General features: G+C 42.8%; 1 protein-coding gene across 1 annotated transcript; it reads left to right on the top strand.

The window, feature by feature from the left end:
* Positions 1 to 1,443: 1,443 nt before the first annotated feature.
* ISX (intestine specific homeobox) lies at positions 1,444 to 22,801 on the top strand. Its single transcript, XM_085048909.1, has 5 exons — positions 1,444 to 1,705; positions 7,415 to 7,657; positions 17,233 to 17,384; positions 21,263 to 21,379; positions 22,060 to 22,801. Exons 1-5 carry the CDS (start codon positions 1,444 to 1,446, stop codon positions 22,288 to 22,290), a joined length of 1,005 nt encoding a protein of 334 aa, XP_084905035.1. The 3' UTR covers positions 22,291 to 22,801.
* Positions 22,802 to 23,487: the final 686 nt, after the last annotated feature.

The following is a 23,487-nucleotide window of genomic DNA, read 5'->3' as shown; positions in this document are numbered from 1 at the left end:
CCTCATCCCAGCACCAGGAAGGCACAAAATCCTCCTTATTGGACATTGATGCAAAGGGAACAAAGGAAGACACTTCCCACTCTACCCTACGTGTATCATCAGTGTCAAAGACACTCACTGGTCTATCCAGTCACCTGGGGAGAAGCTTGATTAATAAAACCAGATAATTAAATATTCTTCATCACGACTGGCTGCACCATTTTGAACCTCTTCCATTGTTCTTTCCCCCATCACCCCCACTGTTTTTCCAGTATCTAGAATCTGGAAAAAGCCGAAAGCCTTTCATCTTATCAGGTGTGGTTTATTGCCCCCTGGTTACACAGTAATTTTGGTCTCCACTCCATGAAAAGGTCATATGATGGGATATCAGCTCAAGAATTGTCAGTTCACTGGACAAATAAGGCAGGGACTGCCAATACAATTATAAGAGCCTGATAAGGAAGGCACAGAGAAGAACCAGCAGGAGAGGGAGAAACAACCATAGCAATTTAAAAGGTGAGGGGCAATCCCAGAAAAAGGCAAGAAATGCTCCTGGGAGGAGGGAGAGGGAAGGAACAGGAGTGTACTGACCGCATTCTTCCCAAAATAAAAATTAACAAGAAGATAGAAGGGGTTCAGGAGAGGAATCACAGGTATTCACCCACATTTACCAGGAAATCTCCCACTGTTTTGGATGCTTAATTGGGAGGCGTAAGCAACTGGTGGGATGTTTATCAAGCTAGCTTGCCTCATAGCTCAGAATGGAAAGAAAATAATGTTTTCTCTTTAGAAGTATAGCTGGGGGGTAGAGGGCACTAATTCCTATTCCTACACGTGTTGCAAGGGCCATCTCTTTTTCTCTCGTGACTGATAAGATGGGATGATGTTAAAAAGCACCTGCTTGGAAAGTTCAAAGGGTTTTCACAGCAGAAGAAAAGAGAATCTGAACCAAAGATGATGGCTGGGAGGGATGGCTGAAGGATAACCTGGGAACTGCTAGTGAGGAGGGTTTTCATGTGTGACACCTCCTTGTATGCAAGAGAAGTTTACAGGTTGTCTGTCTTGCTTGTAAATGGCCCAAGGGACAAGTATTTGTCCTGCTGATTATTTTCTTAACTCCATAGTGGCACAAATCCAGTGGGCTTTTTGCAGAAAAGGAAGATTACTGCCCCACAAGCAGCATTTACCAAGAAGCAACCCTTCCCAGGGCATTTTTCTCCTGGTACTGTGATAATGACTGCGACCAGGAATGGCCATAGGATTGTTCAGAGCTCAGTAAACCCAAGAGGCAGGGGGAATGCTCGGCAGTGGAGGGGGTTGGCAAGATTTTTAACCCTTGTAACACTCCCTTCCCCAGAGCCAGGCAGTGCAGGTCTCAGTCCCAGGCTGAGCAGCAGCCAGGAGCAGGTGTGGGAGCTGACTTGTGGGTCGCCTTTGTTTCTCCTCCCAGCGCTCCACCCGGGCATGGGTGGGGAGGGACAAGCACCATCTCAGCCGCATGTTCCTCGGGCAGCACCGCAGGGCTTTGGGACCCACAGCCACTTGGGCAGGAATAGGATGGACCCCCGGGTGTGTGCTGGACAGAGGAAGCCCAGCCTGTCCTTTTCCATCGAGGAAATCCTGAAGAAACCTTCTCCCAGTGCTGCCCTGAGCAGTGAAACCAGGAACAGGAGAAGCTACGCTGAAAGACGTCCGTCCCTAAAAGCAGGGTCACCTGTAGTCTTTGGTAAGTACCAGCTATACCACTTAATGAAAATGCTCCTTTCTTTTTGATCCCTAAAGCTGCCAAGTTCAATTATGTAGAATTTTTATTCTTTAACTTTTATAGGAATCTGGGATTTCCCTTATCAGGTCCTAATCGTTCATTTTATACATGGAAATATATATTTTTTTAATAATTTGCTTTCAACCTCACCGTAGATTGGGCTCTGGGGTTTTGTACATTTTAAAGCCTCAATGTCATTGGAGAGTTGAGTATGCAACCTGAAAAGTTAGTGCAGGTAGCTCTCTTCAGTAACAGCAAAGAGTGCTTATTGTAAAAATACCCTTTAAAAAACAGTAATTTGTTATCTGAGGTGGGGAAAGTGACAAATTAAACCCTGTAATAAGAAGGGTAGGTATTCAGACTGAGGAAGCAAGCCTAAAACTGCTGCAACTTAACGAAATATTTGGAGTTTCACTTACATCAAGAGTTGACTGTTGTCGGGAATTACAGCCAGATTTCATATCAGCACCCTTTTCTGATTAATTTGACCACTCATCCTGAAGCAGGAGAAATGGTCAGAAAGGGTAATGGTAGCTACAGGAGTGTTAGAACTCAGTTGCTGGAATAAGAAAACAGAAAGTATATGTGTTTAATAATGTCTTCTTATCTTCATGGACACTAGGTTCTTTCACAAACTAAATAAAAGTAGCTAATAGAAAACTTGCATGACTTTGATCTCAGCAAACCAGAAAGTGCAGTAGACTTTTTGACTTCAGTTTTCACAGTTTAGTTACTCTGGCCTTGAGTGAACTTTTAGCCCCAGAGAAATTGTCTCCTTCTTTTGTTAAACAAAGAACAACATCCAGCATTTTCCAGATTTAGTATTTCTTCTTCTTCATCTTCCATGAGAAAGAGATATTTTATGTATACAAGCAGATCCACTTAAAAATTTAGCTGTAGGTTTGACACAAAATTTTCACTTACCTCTCACTCAACTGCTTTCAGCAAAGCTTAATGCTACGCTTTATTTTTTTTAATATGGACAGATCCTTTTATGGATCAGGACCCCTTTTCCCAGGACACTGGATGAACCATCCATTAGTAAGGGAGAGAGTCTTTTTCCAAAAACCTGGCAGTCCAAGAAACCACTGCCTATTCTCATAGTTTCGTCTCTTTTTATGTCCAAACTGGATACCGACCTGGACTGGAAAGCAAACACGACCTAAGTGGTGAGGGAAACCTCTCTCTAGGGTAACATCAGCCTCTGGTTGGGCTCAAGCCTCCTGACACTGATTCTCAGCCATGCTTTGCACAAGATTTGGACTTTTTTTGTTCATCTCTGACACAGGAAAACTTGTCTCTTGACCATGTGGGTCAGCCCACCACTCGTCTCACAGCAGTGGGGCTGAATATACCAAGGCTGCCTTTGTGCCACTAGCTATGGCTTTCCTTGGAAATCTGTGGATGGGGAAGAGAGATAACATTTTGGTGATTTTTCCCAGAACCATAGGATAACTGAGGTTTGGGGGGACCTCTCAATGTCATCTGGAGGTACAGCTCCCTGCTCTATGAAAACAAAACTTTTTCCCTGTTTATTTCTTACCTAAGAATGTGATACCTATGCTTATTACTCTTTGCTTTCTGAGCAGAACTATGGTTTATTCAGATAAGTAGTATTTATTTCATAAATGCTGCATATTTATTTCATGCCCTGTGCTGTACATCTTGGGATAATTGCTGTGTTTCATTGAAGTAGTCCAGCTTAATTCCATATAACACTGGCATTAAACAAGTTATGTAAATAGTCAGCCACATCTAGTATGGCTCAGTGCTGGCCGAGGTCAGGGAACTGAAACGAGCTAGGGAACTTGCTGGAAATTCCAGGATGAGATACAAATCCACCTGCTTTCTCATACCAGCTCAGCAGCAGCAAAGAAGGAAGTACTACAGGTCAGGGCTTAGTTATATCTCACTATGGATTTTAAGAACATTCCTCACAATTCCATATGTTATGCATCTGAGCAGAGCCATGGTTCATGTGAGAGACAGGAAGAGCCATGTGGCACCAAATACATACTCATGGCTACCATAAATTAAACACTGAGGCCAAAAATTATCATCTGATATAGACAGTCTCAGTACTGAGGTCGCACTTGTCCTGAAGTCTAAATCAAGCCCTGATGAGGCTAGATTTAGGATCTAGGCATCCTGAGGAGATGGGTAGGACCAGGGGACCAGAAGATGCAGAATGTCACAAATGGTTTGACTTGCTGGTCTGGCATTTGACTCTATGAACTTGAAGGTGTTTTCCAACCTATTATTCTAAAGAAAAGGCATAAACAAATTTTCCCCAGAGAGCCCATGGGTGCTGGACCAGATGACTTGTAGAAGTTGCTTCTAACAAATTATTCTGAGTCTCATCCTTTTGTCACAATGCCTAGAAAGGATAACCATGGCCTTTGCAAGGTGCAGAATTAAGCACCGAGTGAGCGCTGATCTCCTCCCTTGTGGCAACTCTTTAAAACAGAAGAATATCAGGTTGATTTAAGAAAAAAAGTTCTTCTGAAATTCCTGGGAACCTGATTTCAGTGTGCTTGAAATTACATCTGAAATGATTGTTCATAACTCCCCTGGTTTCTGCTAGTGAGGTTTCACCAACAGGAGATCCTTTATCAAGTCAGGGAGAGCTTGGGATGAGAGTTTTACACCTGGGAAATTAATAGTGAAAGCAGTAACAGATGTGGTAATTTCCTCATTCTGACTATGTTATGCTCCATCATGTTAAGGATATGCAAATTAATAGGAATACAACCACCACTTCACACGCAAATGTCAATATGGTGATTGTTCACCTTTAGCAACACTCCACCCAGTGTTATCACAAAAGAGGAAACAAACTGAAGGAATCTAACTGAACAGATACCATCTGGCCAGTAAGACCCATTCACCCCACCTATTCCAAGGAAAAAACAATACACCTGGAAGGGGGAAAAAAAAAGAAAGAAAAATGTATAGAAGAAAAACAACAGAATACAAAGATGCTTTCATTTCTCAGTGATAGACTCTTCCCTGTTCACAGCCTTAGAAAGACCCTAAAATCATAAACCTTGTGCCTCCACAGATCTGTCTCTCTCCAGTGATTACACAAGGCTTAAATGGAACTTAGGTCATTTGAAATAACCTCTTGCTTTCAAAGTGAAACCCTGCTATCCTGCCTGATATTGTCCATCCTTTCCTATGCAACTGAAAGTCAAGACAAAAAGACCATTTTGAGCCACAAGTCAAAGTAATTTCTGTGCATGACAGTAACAAATATCTCATGTTGTGCTGGGCTGAAAAGTCATTGCCTTCCCTGGGAAAAAAAAAATAAAAGGAAAGAAAACTACATTCCCTGGAGGAAGTTTTGCCCCACACCAGTTCATGGGTATTTTTCAGAGCTACCTGCTGAAGTCATGTGAATGTGTACCAAAAAATTCAAGCTGGCCTAAAGAGCAACCACTTCAGACAGTGTCTTTGCTTGGTCAGGAAAATAAGCACCAGAGAAAGTTGCAATGCAAACAGGATTGGGGCTCCCAACTCTCGGCTATGTGCTTTAAACTCAGTATCATCTACCTTCACTCTCATCCTCCAGAAAAATTCCTTGACTTATTCAGCCTCTTTGAGAGGTTCTTACTTCTTTGATCTCAAACAACAGATCCTCCCACTCCTTTTCACCAGTTCATAGAGATATTGGCATTTTCCCATCTGCCTAGGACTGTCTTCCATTTCCTCCCTGCTCTTTCTACTTCAGTCTGTAATTACTCTATCTGTGCTCATACATAAATTGTGCTCATCACTGAGGTATGAGAGCATCTCAGCGAAAAATTTTGGGGAGGAAGGTTGTGTATAAAGGATGACGACGTGAAAAGTCTTCTATAATTTAGAAAATGCTAATGTCATTCTTGGAAAGCTTTAATCACTCCCCATAAGAGCACCTTGCTTAGGTACCTTACATTTTTCATTAATGTAGGATATAAGCATCATCAATTTTGCAACATATTAATTTTCACTGCATCACATCTAGCGAAGGAGTGCAACTAGTCCTTAATTTAAGCATGGGGGACTGAGATAGAAATCCTGGGCTAAGAATCTATGCCAGTACTGATATCCTCTGATCATTTATTATTTAACCCCTGCCTCATGTTAGTGACCATTCCCAGGTCTGTCCTTCTTTAACCCAGAAATATTATTCAAAGCCTCACCTGTCTTCTCACCAGAAAACTCAAAATTAGTTGATAATCAAGGAATTAAACAAGTCCTTTTTTGCAGTGTGCCTCAAACACAGAGGTAGGCCAGGTTTTCAAGGTGCAGGTGACTGGACATGTCACATGTAATTGTGTTTCAAGGGTTACTCAAAGAACAGTGATAATTTACATAGATAATGTTTGAACAAGTATCCTTTATTGAAATGAGGCTTTGGCTAGTTTTTGGAGCTCTTATAACTTTATTTTCTTAATGTGTCAACCCTCTATAAAATTCCTGCTGTGTGGGTTCTTCGTGAGGACAGAATCAGAAGGGGGTACTTTGTCTCCAGACACTTATCAGTGCTCCAAAGCTGCTTTCAAGTAGAACTTGTTGTTTGTTCAAGAAAATAAATCTCTGACAAGTCTAAAAAGTTAGATGTTTTGCCAATGCCAGATGTGACAACATATATGCATATAATACATATATATGTAAAACATATATTAAAAAGTGGAGTTTCTTCCAGTACAACCTGTATTACATTATTACATTAAGATTTTAATGTTCTTTGGTAGTAAGAGCAGACAAACCTGTGCTGTCTTATTTGTTTTTGGGCCATGCAAACCATGGAACCTAAAGTTCCAAAGCACTCAGGGTTGGGTGTCCTAGCTCATGTCACCCCTGCTTGCTGCTGAGGTTACCTCAGAGATTGTTTATGAAGTCCAAGCTCAGATCTAAGCTGATGTTCCATGAAAACAGGCCAGCACACACTTCTCCTGTTTGTCCTGTCAACAAGAGCGTGCAGGTGATTTCACGAGGATGAGTTGGCTGTCAGTACCTTCCTGGATGTCACCAGTGTCACCTGTCACAAAGGCAGATGGGGAATGTTGACAGCCTGGGCAAAGGCTGCCTTTAGAATTGTCCAATGCCTAAATCAGAGCAGCAGGCAGCCCAGATGGAGGAGAAAGGACAGATGGAACTGAACTGGGGGAGACACTGGCCTTTAGCCTGTTCATTGGCCCATTTTCCTATAGGGTGGATGTACCCACCTGGGACACTTAAGAAAGGACCAGACTTTTAAAAGCACTTGGCATGCAGCAAATTCCATGGCAATCTTCTTGACAGATTTTCAGAGCATCTCAATATCTACTTCTGAGTTCTTCAGAAAAGGCAGCCACTGATTTGGATACTGATAGGGAAGCTGAGATTTCTTGACCATTTGGTTTTGTCTCCTTATATCTACAGTCCTTTTAAAAAAATCTAGCATAAGGATCATTGAAAGTTTTAAGGTGGAAGGGAGAGCAGGTTAGATTTGGGGGTCAAATTCACCAAGATCCTGTGTCTGCAACATGGGGTAATCTTGGCATTGAAGCACAGCACAGAAGGATGAGGATCATTTTAAATATTATCAGGTTTGAATGGTATGGACCACTTTTTTCAAACAAACTGGGAGGTGTGCTGAACAGTGGTTGCTTTATTCAAAACTGCCTTGTGCTGTGTCCTTCACAGATTCCAGCAGCAGGAGTCAGTCTGACTGTGACTCACCTTCAGCCAAAATGCTACTCCCCACCACATGTGCCACACCCATGGCCAGAGCAAGGAGAGTGCAGGCAACTCACTGCAGGAGACCCACAGACAGCCCAGTGTCCCTCCTGGGTGAGGACAGGGGACGGGAACGCCTGGAAGGCAAGAGAAAACATGAGGAAGAGGAAAATCAGCTATGTGGTTTCCCGGTGGCTCATCCACCTCATGGTGAGTGCATCTATATCCAGGCTTTCCTCTTCAGCACCCCAAAGCTCAGCTGTTATCTTACAATTATGTACATGGCAATACCAAGGCACAGACATCACAAATGTTACCACTGGCTGAGTCACAGTAGATGGTCATCACTCCTGGGTGAGTCACGGAGATGGCTCCTCATTCTTGCCCTCAAAAGAATGATGAAGAGCCACTCTTTGAGCTAAAGTTCCAGCTCAGTCTGACCAATGTTAGTGGCTGGGACTGCTTTGGGTGTTTGTTGCCCTCCTGCTTGGGGTGTGAGGAGCTACCAGGGTTGTGCAACGCCCATTTCCTGGTGAATGTGCATTGCACAACATGGGGAGAGAGGGTGCTGAACGAGCAGAGTCAGCTCAATGTGTTCTGTACACCTTGGACCCACGGCACGGGTGATGGAGAGGTCATCAGCATGCTCACAGGCACACTGGCGACACGCAGCAGCTCTGGCAGCATGTGTCAGGCACAGTTTTCAAGCCTGGCCATGCTGGTAGATCTGCTAATTTAATTAGTTATGATCACTGATAAACATCGGTCTATCTCTTAGCCAAAGTGCAGGATAATGCAAATATCCTTTCCCAATATGTTGCACAGAGACTTTAGGCTAAGCAGGATACATGGGACCTGAACAAGACCAGTTCTGAGAGGTAGATCGCAATTAATTAGCAGCATGTGACAAAAATTCCTTTAAGTCTTTTGAGTTTGAGGAAAAGTAAATACACACATACATACTACACCTCAGAAAGCAGATTTTCAGCAGCAGCAGAAAGGCGTTTTTTGCATAGTTTGTTACTATTTACTCCAGGGGGAAAAAAGGAGTTTTATTTAAGTCCATTGAAGATCACAGATGCAGGGTTTCTCAGCTGGCTTTCCTGAGATCCACACATCATCCTTGTTCCATACTCTGCAAGCTGGCAGAAGAAACAACTCTTTCAGTGAAATATATTTGAAAGAAAAGCCTTGTTTCTGCCACCACTGCTATGGAATACATGAGTCTTGTGACAAGCTGCTGTCACCTCCTCCTGCATGAGACAGCCATCAGTCTTGATGCAGGGAGAAGCCTTGTAAGATAACTGGAAATTTTACCTTTCCTCTGCCCTGTAAGCTGCACATAGCTCCTGACAGCAGGGCTAAATCATGTTGCCTTCTCACAGAAGAGCAAGGGCTGGATGAGTCTGGCACTTGGAGTTGTCTCCGAGTATAAAAGTAGAATATTCCCACATGAGGGAGTCCCCAGCCAGGAGGATCACACCAGAGCTGGGAGGTGGCTGTCCTGACTTGGCACTTAGCCTCAGTGACCAACACTGTGGTGGGTACCAGCCTCATCGGTAAAGCAGGGCATAAAGCATGTAATTATCTGCACTACACTGAGCCTAGACAAGCAGCCCCTTTCAATGGCAACGTGTACTTTTAAGGCTTTTTAAACAAAATCCCGCTGTTCCCTGGTGGCAGTGGGGTTTTGAAGCCAAGCAGAGGTTTAATGATCTGCCATTTTCTAGGCTACTGGTTCCTGCAGTTGCAGAGCCTTTGATGGAAACTGGCTGAAGAAGGAGGGAGGATCCTAAAGCCCTGGATTGACATTTTCCCTGTGGTGTGCAAACAATGATGTTTTGGATCCCATTCATGCACGGTGTCATTCCTGGTAGAAAGCTGGAGGCCTGGGTTTAAAATACCTTCCAGTACCTTAAGTTTCAACCTCCTTCTTCCACTTTACATTAGGGATGATGGGCTGGTGGCTCTTTTTCTCCTGGAAGTATCACCTTTCCCAGATGAAGTCAGCAGCAGCACCTGCAGGAAAGGTGGACTGCATAATTCCTGGTAGCAGTCTGTAGTCCTTACAGCTCAAGCTGACAGCAAATTAACTTCTGTTCACACACCTATCCCGCTCTGGGGTGCTTCAGATGTGCTTTTGGCATGGCAGCTACAGGTCAGTCACAGGTCCTCTGACAAGGCACCTGGGGAAATGCCCATAGCATATCCACGGAGGTGTCCCCAGGATCTCCCTCACACCCACACCAAGGATGCCCACAAGCACTCAGTGGCACCAACATTGGCAGCAGGAGACCTTTCTGATGTGAAAGCTATCAGAAGTCCTTGGCAGGGTGTTCCCTCACCTCCCTCTCTCAACACAACTCAGTCGATGTAAACACCTCCAGAATGTGTGAGGAAGGGCCCTGGGCTCTGTCTAGACACACACATCTGTTCAGTTGTCAGGGAACAGAAGAAATCAGACATGCTACACAATCACCTTGGGGGCAGGAGGGCTGGGCTTTGGTGCTATTTTATACAGGGGGAGAAAGGTGAGGAGGAGGCTGTGACACCCACCTCCATCATGGGCAGGTGGTCTGAGATATCAAGAGCATCCCAACCATGACCCTGAGGATGAATTTGGAGCATATTTCCAGGAAACCCTGTAACAATTCCCTAAAATTTTCCTTTTCCCACAAAATGGCTTCTGCCACTAAGCGGTTTGGAAATGCAGTGTCATTTAAGCTAAATAGATTTATGCCCTTATCACAAACCACTTGCAGGAAGCAATGCCTCTTGTACTTTGAACTCAGAGGCTGCACTGTAAGCAAAAAATGAAGAGCCCTCGTATGCTAGAGGCATGCTGACACTGGAATTTAGTTTTGCTAAGCCCTTATTTGAATTTGGGCACCTTCACTCTGAATGTTCTGGGCTTTCACCTGTGGCCTTCTGCATGAAAAGCTCATCAGAACCTTTTCAGAAAACCTGAATTCTTGGAAAGCTGTGTTGATGAAGCCTGTTTTAGAAGAAGAAGCAGCATTGACAAAATCTGTTTTAGAAGGAGATAATTCTAAAGAAGGCCTTACTTTGGAGCTGCTGGTCCAGACTCTCCTTGGGCCAGCTCTGTGAGATGAGTGATTGCAGCCCTTTGCCATATTCAATATCCTATATATGGGATTTCTTCTCCCAGCAATAATTTAAGGACAGCAGAGATCATGCTTCAATAAACAGAGCTGGATCTTAATTCCACCAGAAATTGAGGGGTTCAGGCTGAGAACCACAGCTGGTTCAGGGGTTTGTGTTATTTCCTGCAGCTCATGTCTTCATTATTCGCTGTGCAGGAGGCTGCTGCTCTAATGAGTCAACATCACCCAAATATTTCCATCACAGAAATCCTCTGCACATTGCTGACTGGGAGCTCAGGGGTCTTTTTATTAATGCATTTGTTTGTTTGTTATGATAGCTTTGTGATCACAAAGCATATTGATGAATTTCAGTGGCAATTATCATCAATACAGCAGAAAGTGTAGAGATAATCTCAGTTCTGGAGGAATTCCAGTGTAAGTCATGTCCCCTCTGTACTGATGCCAGTTGCAGGCATCTTTAGCTCAGTGTTTATGTTTCCTCTGAAGTCATATATTCACTTGTACTGTTCATTTGTGGACAATATGGTCCAATCCAGGTACCCCTGTGAAACAGCGTGGTTTATCTCTCACAGAACAGTCTTTTCCCCAATATGCTGACTTATCTTAATGCATTTTTGAAACACCCAAGAGACAATGAAGCGCTGTGTAATCACAATCCCAGATAAATATCAGCTGCCCAGAATATGCCAATGGGACTGCAAGAAAGGGCACAAGCATCCCATTGTCCTGCAGAACAAAAGGAAACAATTTTAAATGAAAAATAAAAGCAAGAGAAAAAAAATCCCTATATATATATTTTGGCTTCCATTAGCTGTCTTACCAGCCCTTTGTTTATCTGTGTGAATAGTCCCCACAGCCCTGTGTCTCTAAAGTGCAGTGTTCCTCTAAATACACTTGGAAATGCCCCAGATCACTGACCTTGTTTTGGTGGGTTTACTTGAGGTATTGTTGAAGGCTCGTTCTTTTTTTCCTCCCTCTTTGAAGACTGACTGTTTATAATGACACCCTGGATATTAAATGAAAGGCACAGAACCCGAATTCTTTACTCTCACCCTTCAAACTCTGCTCACACAGAAGTCTCACTGGTACAAGTAAGCACTGAATAAAGCAAAGCTGTCAGCAGATGGGGGAGATCATAAATTCCTTTTGTGTTTTTTCTTCGTGGGTTTTGAGTTTGGAGTTTTAAGCAAATGTTAACATTCAGTGCTTTCCTCAAGCAGCCCATTCTTTCCTGGAAATTTTGGATCCAAAAGGGTACATTACAGAGGACCCAGAGGTTAATTTGTTCCTGCTAGTCAAATCTGTGTAATGTGACCACCTGTAAAGCTGATAGCACATCACAATAAGTTTATTTCAAAGGTCTTAATGAGCATTTATTGGCTTCTCCTAAATTGTCCTAGAACTTTTAATCACATCCCTGGGATATGGTACTGTTGATTACTGTTCCTTGAAATTGAGGGCAGGTCTTTTACCCACTGTATTAGCAAGTCCTTTATGCTTAAAGGAGAAACAGCAGAGGCAGGGATGTAAATAAACATTCCTGATTGGTGCCTGGATGTTTGCAGGTACAAATAACCACAAAGAGCAGGAATGAAGAAAGCAGGCTGTCTGTGCAACCTGCAATAAGTTCAACTCTCTCCCTGTTGCAAATGGCTGGTTTCTCACAACAGTGTTGGACCAGAGAGAGTGTGGAGAGTGGTGGGGAACCTGTTTTCTTTGGTGAGAACCATTATTGGTCTAGGCTGGCCACTGCTTTTAAGGTGAGGTTTGACTATTGCTAAACATTCACTAAAATGTATGTGTCAAGTGTCAAGCTTGAGAATTAGCTGAATGGGGAACCTACTCATGCATATACCCCAAATCCACATTGTCCTGAAGGAGTTCATGAAGATGCAGCCCCTTTAGCCTAGCTGCAGACCTGATGGTTTGCTTCATCCCTCAGACATTCTGCTGCCCACAGGCTGTGCCAGAGTGATATGCACACCAGCATATCAGGCAGCAGCATTTGTAAACACCATCATCACTTTGCTGGCAGCCAGGAAAGGTTAAATTCACCGGGGGCTCAGGCTGATGGTGAGCACAATCCTCCGCAGCAAACTGCCCGCATCAATGGTTTCACACATACTGGGTTTCATCCTTGCCAGCTCCTCTGACAAGCAGACTGAGAAACTCCCCTGACCACCACCGTACAGCCTGTGTAAACAGGTTTCTAGCCTGGTATTTTTAGCATTGCTGAAGTCTGTACCTCTCTGCATTTCAGCCTTGCTGTCAGGCAGTTAGGCACCGTGCTCAGCGCCAGGGTGGAAGCAACTCTCCGTCAAGGAGTTTTGGACTGAAGGGAGGAGGTCAAGACTTTAAAAGTTCAAGTTGTGCCTCTCTGAATTAACTTTGGCAATGCCTGAGCAGCCAGCAGCTGGATGCCAAATGCTGTGTTTCGCTGGCAGGAGGCTCTATCTGCAGCACATTGTACCTATCCAATTAGGATCAGTCTCGCTGGCTATGCCAGCCCTTCTCAACAAAGCTGAAAAACCACTTTAATAAAGATTAGCCACACTGCAATACTCATGCCTGAATATTGCAGCACAAGCTCTTTTGAAAGCCATGAGCCATCTCTTTCACTAGGAGAGGGACTGCCATGGGCACATCTCTGTACACAGACAAGCACGTTTTGTCCTGATGCCTTCAGCACTCTGTAATAACTGTAGGTTTTTGCTATGGGGCTGTCTGCCATGAGCAGAATAACACCACAAGAGAGTAAGACTCAGGAAAGCCATGAGAAGGAGCTGGCTGGGAGACCCACATATCTGAATTTCAAAGGGGAAAGAGAGAGAGAGAGGAACTCCTCTGAAAAAAGAAAAAAAAAGGAGAAAACAGAGCTTGACAAGATATAACAACGTTCTTTTTCAACACAGCTGAGTTTCTTTCTGAGAAACAAATGGTACAGTCAACTTTGTTACACAGAGAAAAATGTATTTCTGAGGAAATATAGCTAAAGCCACTTGCTTGCTTATGTAAGTGTTTCTCCTTGTCAAAGAAGAAGCAGAATGTTTGGATCTGGTATGTTATTAGTGCTGCTGTACAGATTTTACTTAGCAAACCTTTACAAGCAGTAATAATCAGTATTGATTTGCTCATACCTCTAATATCTTGAAACTGTTATCCTGGACAGTGGAAATAAGGTGCAGTATGCTAAGCTAAAACTTTCCATATAAGCAATTGCAATCCAGATGCTTTAAAGCTGTGCTTAGTTGAAAGCCTTAATGTTTTAAACTCCTTTGCTTTTTAGGGAAGCAATATGGAGTGGCTTTACTTCATGGGGGTATTTGGAGGTCACAGATTACATAATAAAATACATTGTGTGAGACCTTTGGAGACTGCCTTGTCCAACCCCACATCTAAGCAGGGCCTTAGATTTAAGCTTAAATCAGGTGTCTTAGGCTTTTCTCCAGTCAGGTTTAGAGTATCTGCAAGGACTGAGACTTCACAGCCTCTCCTGGCCCAAATCAGACTATCCTCACAATGAAAACACTTTTTGCCTGTTATGTAATCAGAATTTTCCTTGCTGCAACTTCTAGTCATTGACCTCATCCTTCCACTGTGCACTTTCAAGAAGAACCCCTATTTCTACAAAGTTCCTGTGTTCCAGCTTGCTCCAAGTCTGACCTAGAAGTAAAGCAGGTTTGCAGGGGACAAATGAGCCTGATACTGAATTCAAAGGAGCTATACTGCTTTATCAGCATGGAGAATTTGGCCCTCCCAATGTCAATAGTAAGGCAATGTACAGACAGATGTATCTCTAAGCATCTGAAAATGCTGACATATTTAGCTGCCTGGCATTTTCAGGCTTGGTTTCAGCAGTCAGCTAACCTGCAAATGACTTTCACAGAGCATAAAAGCACACTTGAATATCCCCAGTTTTTACATAAAAAATAGCTCAGGAAACTCAGACAGAGTCTTATTTCCCCAGAGACTGTAGAGCCACATCTGAAAAGCCAAAGTTACACTTCCAACACTTCCCAGTTTTATATCTTCCACCCACATTCTTTATTAGACTGTAATTCTGAATGCTGTTGTTTGCTATGAGATCTCTAAGCTGAAGTCCCAAGGCAAAGGGAACTATCAAAGCTACAGTCAGAAGAAGTTTCATCTTGCAAGAGAAAATGTTAACATAGAGTCCCAGGTTTTTTTGCATTTCTTAATAGTTTTTAAAAAATTAAAAATAAAGTGATGGATTAACTATTGAAAAAAATGCACTTTTCTAGATATCCTGCTGGCAGAAGCCTTGATTAGTTCACAGCAATCTGTTTTGTTGGCAATTTAATTTCATTTCTAGTCGAAATGAAAGTTTGTCCTTCAGTCTCTACTGGCCCATGACTGACCTCATGTTACTGTATTTTTTTCAATCTGATGAGTTTTGGCTTTGAAAAGTCTGGTTTCAGTAGGATTAATACTTCTGAGCACTGTGTAGACCCTTGCCTCAAATAAGAGTCTCATCTGTGAAACAATTCACCTTTCAAGAAGTAAAGATGTGGAGGATTAAAAGTGAGATGTTAGGGAGTTTCTTTAGCCCATCACCAAGTTTTCTGGGTCATTTTCATAGCAAAGAAGCTGGTGTGAGACACCAGAAACTCATGTGTTTGTTCTCTCTGAAGCCATGCTCTCCAGTCCTGGACACTTCTCAGGTGCCAGTGGGACAGAATATAGTAACTGTGAGGTGAAAATCCTCCAAACAAGAAGCACCAGTATGAACTGGGAACCCTAAATACTCCACAGAGGATGTAGTGTCCTGAGATTCCTAATCAATCAATATAAATATCAACATAAATACCAGCACTGATACTTGCCTTTTCTTGCATATAACAATAACAGTGCCCCCTTGCAGTCATCTTTTGAGAAGATTCAAGTAGATGTAATGAAGGCTTCTTTGGAGAAGGCATCTATTCCTACCTTCAGCATAAATACACCAAAATAATTCTCATTTCAAACCCCTGCCCCAGTAGCACCAGCAAGATTCAGTGCAAGTAACATTTTTCTCTTGGGTCTGAAGCCAGTGCTGCAGTTTACTGAGTAGTACTTTGATAGGCTGGTGGAAAGTCTAATGGTGCAGATTTAACTGTGTTGGACATCAGCTTTATTAGGCTGTTTCTGAGAAATGGTGGTATTGACAGTGTTTATGATAAATGACACTCCTCAGTTATTCTTGCATGACTGTTTTCCTTTCAAAGTCCCCAATAGGTTTAGAAAAGATGAAATATTCTCAATGGCATCATGTCCCAGACTCCTTCGACCAAGCTGATGAACAGAATATTTTAATCCTTATTTTCTGTGTCAACAGAGTCGCAATGAGGTTTCGATTACAGAATAAAAAATGCCATTTTCTGGTTGGCACAGAGCCCAGTTTACACCAGCCTAGGTGTTTAGTCACCTTTTCACTGTTTTAGCCCTCCAAAGGAAGAGCAAATGCTAATGATTGAACAGAAGGGGAAAAGGGTACTGAGTCTCTTTGAGGGACTAAGCTAACCTTGCCTGGTTAATTGCTCCCATTACAAAGAGTATGCTTCTAGTCACAAAGTATGAATTGTTAGTTATCATCAGAGCTTAGAACACCAAAAGCAGCCATTCAGAATAGCAATTTTCTCTAACAACTTAGTTTCATAGACAATTACTTCAGGTCACTGAGTAGTGAGCTCATCATAGTCACTAAAATAGTATTAGAATTTTTATGCACCTATCAGATGCAGTTTTCTGAGCTTGGTAGAAAAGTCCCTGTGGCTCACAATGCTTGGGTCATGGCTTTTTGTGCTGGTCATTCAATGCCAGCTGGAGGATTCTCCATTTGTGCATCAGAGAAGACTCCAGCCTTGGGATGAGGCTGACCTCCACATTCTGGAGCTGCTTTTTCCTCCTCCTTTTATCCTCCTCCCTCCATCCTCCTCAGCATAATTTCAGAGCAACCAAGACCTCATTCTAACTTACACCAAGTGCTGCACAGAGTTCATGATCTAAATAAAATACCCTGGTGTAGGAGGGCATTTTCAAAACACTACAGGAATGTTGAAGGAAGTCCTTTGTGTGATCACACCAGAGCAGGTGAAGCAATGGGGAAGTCTATGAGTTTCCTTAGGAATTCACAGCACCTAAACTTCCCCATTTTAAGGCCTTATTTTTAAGGCTAATTTCTTTAGATAAAGCTTGTTTAGAAAGTCCCCACACCACAACAGTGCTATAAGAAAAATACCTTTTCTTTGTAACTGCAGAGTTGAACTGCTGGCTACCCCTACTGCTGAAGGAATGGTCTGGGAAGAGAACAGCAGTCAGGCAGGGGTCAATGGTTGGTCCAACACTGAAGGACTTTGGTGACAAATTCATTGCAGGGCTAGTGTGGTTGAAATCCATAGGGGTTTGCAGCTGTTGACGTGCAGAGGATCCATGTGGATCCAAATGGACACTTTTGACTCATTCTTTTAGCGATAAAGGAGCTCATTCAGATTCTCTGCTGGGTCAGGAGCCAGCCACCTATGATAAGCACATGTCTAGAAGGTATTGGAGATGCCATCCCAACTGCAGAGCAATTTACAGACATTGCTGGATCTCTGAACCTCCTTGCAGTCCTGTAGCCTTTACCTGTAAAAACTAATACACCTTTCCTTGTTTCCACAGCTGAGAGGAAAGGGAAACGGAGAATCCGGACAACATTCACAGCTGAGCAGCTCCAGGAACTGGAGAAAATTTTCCGAGTGACTCACTACCCGGATGTCCATATTCGCAATCAACTGGCTGCAAAGATAAACCTCCCAGAAGCCAGAGTTCAGGTACAGTGTGCCTCCAAAAGGCCATGCTCACTGCAGCTCATTCATTATTTGGAGTGCTTTCTTAATAGTTTATGCCTGGGTGAAAATGCTAATGAAATAAGTGACCTCTCTCTCACCCTGCAGACAAGGCCAGGATTCCTGCTCTCCTTTTACAAATAGGGAAAGAGGTATTTGTCAGCCAGCTGTGACTAACCAAATGGAATTAATCAAAGGGTTAACAGGAGCTCTAGGCATACTACATGCATAGCAAATAGGAGTTACAGATGGTTATGAGCAACCTGTTGGACTCTGTAGCGACAGAGCGGCCATTTATGAAAATATTTATTAATCATTTATCAACCGTTTATAGGCTAATATTCATCCAGTACAAACTGTCACCCACATCCATCTTCCACAGGGTCCCAAAAAATGTGAAAATAGTTGCCAAAATGGAAGTGCTTCTTAGTGTTCTGTATTTTGATATCACAGGCTATAAATGCCCTGGCTGTAATTTCAGTGCACAGAAACTAATCCAGTTTCCCCCAGCAGTAATATAATCTTGCTGACTGTGCTAAAAATTGACCCCAAATGCTTGCTGCATATGAAGTCTGCTACATTGAAATATCCACACCACTCTGTATTGGCATTTGGTGCTGCCTACCAGGCACTGTTGTGATGATTTTTGCATGAGGCAGTTTCTGCTCAATGCTGCAGTCATTGGTGTACTTCTCTGCATAGATCCCTCTCAAACAATCAAAGTTCAACACAGAGCAGTTTATTAACTATGACATGCCTGGAACTATTGACCAGCCGTGATGATATTGCTTTATCATTAGGTGACAGGGAGAATTAGACCTGCACAGCCACAATATGCCCATAAGCGATACCAAAGCACCAGCAATGCATTTCTGATGGCATAAAACACAAGCTGGGCTACCAGTCAGTGATCCCCACAGATCAGTGAATCACATGAAAGAACAGGATATTTTTTCTGTTTTAAAAAAAAATAGTTCATAATTTTTAGGGGGAAAAATAAAAATGAGTTACTCTGGGAAATAGCAACCTGAGATGTAAATGGAAGAAGTAAAAAGTTCCTCATGTATGAACTGCAGATGGCAAATTCCCAATTCAGACAATGTTATACAAGACACAGGAAATTCTGTGTTTGACCTCATCCTGGCTGATAAAGAGAAATCTGCCACAGAACTAAAAATTAGCTAACTATTAAATTGGGTTCAAGTTACATGTTATAATTTTGATTGACTGCATTCGTCACACAGAAATCACATAGCATGCAGAGAATTTGAATGTGCTCTTGCTACTTTGAAATAATAGTTTTGACAAAGCTAAAAGCTTTGTGTAAGTCAAATCACCTCAAAGATATAATTTAACTGGGGGAAAAGTAAGTGAAAACCACTGAGTGACCTAATAAAACCCTTTATAACTGAAAAATTTTGTGTCTTCCAATCAAGAAAAAAGGTATGATTACTGTGTAACAGCTGAAGTGGATAGATGAAATTGTATAACTGCATGAGTCACACAGAAAAAATTAAGAATCCTGGATGACCAAACATTTGAAACAAGAAATTATAAAATATGAATAAGCAAAGCAGGAGGGTGCAGGCCAAAGCTTTGGTCAGAAAAATTAAGGATCAAGAACTCAATAAAAGTCAATTTAGAACAAAAAAACAAAATCCAAAATGATCAATTATATTGATCTGTTTATAGAAACAGTAGGACTGTCAAGGATAATGCATAAATGGCAAAGATGTTGTCATAATTTCTGCTCTATCCTTGGAAATATGTCAGGTAAGGTGGTAACACTTTCCATAAGGACAATGTGAACAGCAACTGCTACAGATAGACATTTTTGAACCCACACATCTAAATAACTTACTTCCAGTGGGTCTTAAAAAGCTGCTTGAGAAGCAGTTTGTGTCATCAGTGTTGATATTTAATCCGTTCTGGAGCACGAGAGACATTCCATTCCAGGGGCCTTGAAGAAATCTAATGTTGTGTCAGTATTTAAAGGGTAAACAGGACAACCAAATAACTAGCCTGCTAGCCAAACACTGATCTTTGTCAAAACAGAGAAAAAGACTCTATGAGTCTCTGTTAATGAAGAGTTAAAGAAAAGATCATATATTTAATGCTTATCAACACTGGTTTATGAAAATAGATGCTGCCAATCTCATCTTTTTGTGATGAGATTACTAGTGAGAGTTTTAAACTGAAAGAAGGTATATTTACTTCTGGTATAAGGAAGAAGTTCTTTATGGTGAGGTTGACAAGACACTGGAACAGGTTGCCCAGAGAAGTTGTGGGTGTCTCATCACTGGAAGTGCTCAAAGTCAGGTTGAATGTGGCTTTGAGCAACCTAGTCTAGTGAAAGGTGTCCCTGCCCACAGCAGAGAGGTTGGAAATAAATCTTCTTTTAAAGATGTATTCCAAGCTAGACCAGTCTATGGTCCTGGGATTTCATGTATTTGGTTCATAAAGGTATGATATCTGTGGTAGAAAGAGCATGAGGAATTGGTTTAAAACACAAGGAAAGGAGCTTACAGTGGGCATTGAGAAATCATTTTATACATAAGGATGCTGGAGAGCTGGTTGGGCAAAAACCAGCAGTTTGGTCTGAGAAGTGCTAAAAGCTTTGCCTTTATTAAAAAAAAAAAAATAAGGCAAGCCCATGAAGTAAGAACTTCATCCCACGTGCAAATTTTAGAAGGAGCACTTCAGAGCCTGAATGCTGGCTTGAGTTCCCCCTTTGCCCTCCATCACTCTGTGGGTGCTAAGTGGTGCTGTTTCACCACATAACTCCTGCATGGCAGAAAGGGAATGGAGAAGTTCATTCAGACTAAGCACTTTCCAAACACATGCAAACCCAGATAAACAAAACTGTCCTCTCAGTAACCTCAGATACTTTGAACTATCAGCAATATAGCACAGGGCTCCTGACATTCCATTACTCCCTGGGCAAGGGATGCAGAAATAATTGAGCTGCTCATTATTTGGCTTAAAGCACATATGTATTTACACCCAATAGCACCTGTCTTCAATAACTAACACTTTATGTTCATGTGAACCACTTGCTTACATTCAAACAGCAAGTCCCTCAGCAAGACAGAAACTACAATTTAAGGAATTGAAGAGGGCTTCAACTTTTCCCAGCAATGCAGCAAGATGCACAACTGCAGCTGCACAATAAATACATGTGTGCCTCTGTCAGAAGGCAGACTGGTCAAATCAGCTGGCAGATGAAAGGCCTGAGAAAATTAGCTGTCTGTTTTCCAGTGCAAAAGAGATGGCAGACAGCATACTCAGATTGCTCAGTGATCCCCTTGGGTCTTTCACTTGGGTCCCTTGTGTGAATTTCCAAATGCTACTGCGTAAATATAGGTGGAACCCTGTTACTGCATCTCCACTGGTGACACACTTTTATTGCAGCCCAGCAAAACATCTGGGTGGATCTTTTCTCAGTCTGTTCACTTGGAAACAGGGTGAAAGAGCTCTGTCATGAAATGTCACACTTTCTAGGGAAAGCAGAGTGCTGTGTGCATTGACCACTGCACACCCTTGATCTCAGAAGGATCTGCTTTCCCCAGAGAATCCTGGAAAACCTGCAAGACTGCCTTTTTTGAGCAGGATGATCCTATTTCTTCTGTGAGCTACAACACAAAGCAGGCTATCATGGTAGTCCAGAGACCCCACTTGCTATGCAAAATGTGAAAAGTGCTCTGTCAAACGCAGTGGTTTACTTTAGATTTGGCCCCTGGTTCTGCTGAGCTGGAGGTCAGTGTTTTCTGGTGCTCAGAGATTAGGGAAAGTGGTTGGCTGGGAGAAGTTCCTCCTTCATACTCTGTTAATTACTGTACCTTTTCTTTCTTGTCTTTATCCAGATCTGGTTCCAAAATCAGCGAGCAAAGTGGAGGAAACATGAAAAATTCAGCAACTTTGGTGGCCTTCAGCATGTGACAGAAGTTGATTTCATTCCTGCTCCCAAGTCAGATATCACAGTGAGTATTAGACAGTTTGTATAAAGCCACTGAGGGAGAGACAGCTATCCTGCACCAGGTAATCATTTCATCAGTAATCAGATGGGACTACCACAGAGAAGGAGCGCTGGAAAAGACAAAAATGGCAATATGATGACAAGACATCCTAGAAAATCTGATCAAATACCACATTTCTTCACACAATTAAACCTGTTTGGTAAATATGCTGTGAGGTGTCTCTTGCAGGGTGGTCCTTCCCTGTTTTGCTTCTAAATCACTTCTCTGTAAATCATACCTGGATTCAAAATGTCTTTACCATCAGAAATTTCCTGGAAAGGAGAAACTTGCATCAACAAAGCCATATTCCTTTACAGACAATATCTCTTTACAACATCCAGCCTTCCTTAGGCTGGACAGCACTTTTTGCCCTTGACCTATGCTTTAGCAGTCCAGGACTGTTAATATTATTTAGGCTGGCACAGAGGCTCTTTCCCAGGCAGAAGCTTTTTCATGGCTAGAAAAACGGGTATTTTGCCTTGTGCCCTGGGTGACAACACACCACTGGGTTTTAGGAACTCTCTTTTTCTAAACTTTTCTTCTTAATTTCTGAGCACTGGTGAAACAATTAAGGTTGATTTTAAATTTTACCTAAATGGAAGTCCATATCAATTCACCTGATACTACACTTTTATTCCTGAAAGGCTCCTAGCTTGATGCCAAGAAAGCCCTCTGCTCCCTTTCCTGCTGTGGGATACTACTCACCCCTGCAAGGACAGCTGGCCTGGCTGCCCAGCACGCTCTCCTTCGCTCCCCACCACGTGGAGCTGCTGCCCTTCCCAAAACCATACCTGCTCTTCAACGTGCTCCCCTCGTACTGCTCAACGCCACCTCACAAGCTGGACAGGAGCAGCGTGTGCCCCAGCTCCACATAGAGCAGGACACGGGGCACTGGGGGCTTTGGGACATGCCTTTGTCCCCATGTCCTCCTCGGCAGTGTGGGATTTGTCTCCTGGAGCAAACCTGCTGGGATGAGGGGTGGCTGAGGTCACCGAGTGCTGTCAGGAGCTGCTGCAGCCCAAGGGATGGGGGAGAAGCCACCAAGGATCAGGAGGGAGCTCCTCATCTCCCTGAGGAGCAGCACACTCCGTGGGAAGCCAGCCCTTCAGCTGAGAGCTTCTCCAAGGAAAAGGACTGGGATTTTACTGAGCCATGAGACATTGGGTGACTCTATTGCACCGATGGCTTGGGGCAGGGAAGATTCCTGGGATAAACTGTGCATGGCCCTAAGGTACAGCCAAACGTGCTTTTCTCTGCAGGTTTGGGACATGTTCCTCATGCATGCTGGTCCTCATGTCATGGAGGGGTTGCAAAGAAGATGTCTAGGTCAAAAAACAAGCTTTTAACATCCTTTTTCTGGTTTTTTTCCAAGTAGTCAGTGGTGGGGGGGAGCAGGGTTTGATTTGCTGTCTGTGTTTTTTGACTTGAATAAAGGGGCACAAACACAGTCTGAGCTGAAATATGACAGTCTGAGCTCTGGATTTGGTACCACAAATCTCTGGGGGCAAGAGAATTCTTCAGCTGGTTAATTAAAATGCTTATGAGGAAGCCTCTCTTTTTTTGACCTAAATTAAGAAAGCTCCAAAACTCCCCCAGAAACAATAACAAAAAGAGTCAGCCTGAGTTTAATCTGCTAGGCCTAATAGGATGATATGACCCCACAGTTTAGTTTAATTGTAGATAAATAATGAGATCGGCCTGCCCACTAACAAAATGTCTCTATCCTTATTATTTACATAATACTCATTTCCTTCCAACATGCTGTGCTTTTCTCTCCCCTGCTCATCCAGGGTCCAATCCTGCTTCCACTAGTGTCTCTGAGTTTTTTGGGCTTACTTGGAAGAAGAAAAGGTGATCATACTAAGGTTTCTGAATTAAGTGCAACTCACACATTAGTGCAGTTTCTGGGCTTGGAATTGTCCTTATGCAAGGATTATCTGTAATATAGGTGTCACAGTCATCTGAAGCTGAAGAGGCTTGACTCTTTGCAATATTGCAGGGATTCAAGCCAGCACCTGCACTGAGACAGCTTATTCTGCATGGATATTTCTGTAGCCTAGAGGAGGATTCTG

Source organism: Lichenostomus cassidix, chromosome 1Aa (assembly GCF_008360975.1).
Source record: "Lichenostomus cassidix isolate B80296 chromosome 1Aa, HeHo_3.0, whole genome shotgun sequence".
Lineage (NCBI taxonomy): Eukaryota > Metazoa > Chordata > Aves > Passeriformes > Meliphagidae > Lichenostomus > Lichenostomus cassidix.
Note: the sequence above shows the minus strand (reverse complement) of the source record. Positions and strands in the feature narration are given on the sequence as shown.

Bases quoted from the DNA above. Each gene is read 5' to 3' on its own strand.
- ISX (XM_085048909.1), top strand. From the start codon at position 1,444: ATGGGTGGGGAGGGACAAGCACCATCTCAGCCGCATGTTCCTCGGGCA. The intron at 1,706-7,414 runs GTAAGTACCAGC...TGTCCTTCACAG, and splicing joins AGGGTCACCTGTAGTCTTTG to ATTCCAGCAGCAGGAGTCAG. The intron at 17,385-21,262 runs GTACAGTGTGCC...GTCTTTATCCAG, and splicing joins TCCCAGAAGCCAGAGTTCAG to ATCTGGTTCCAAAATCAGCG.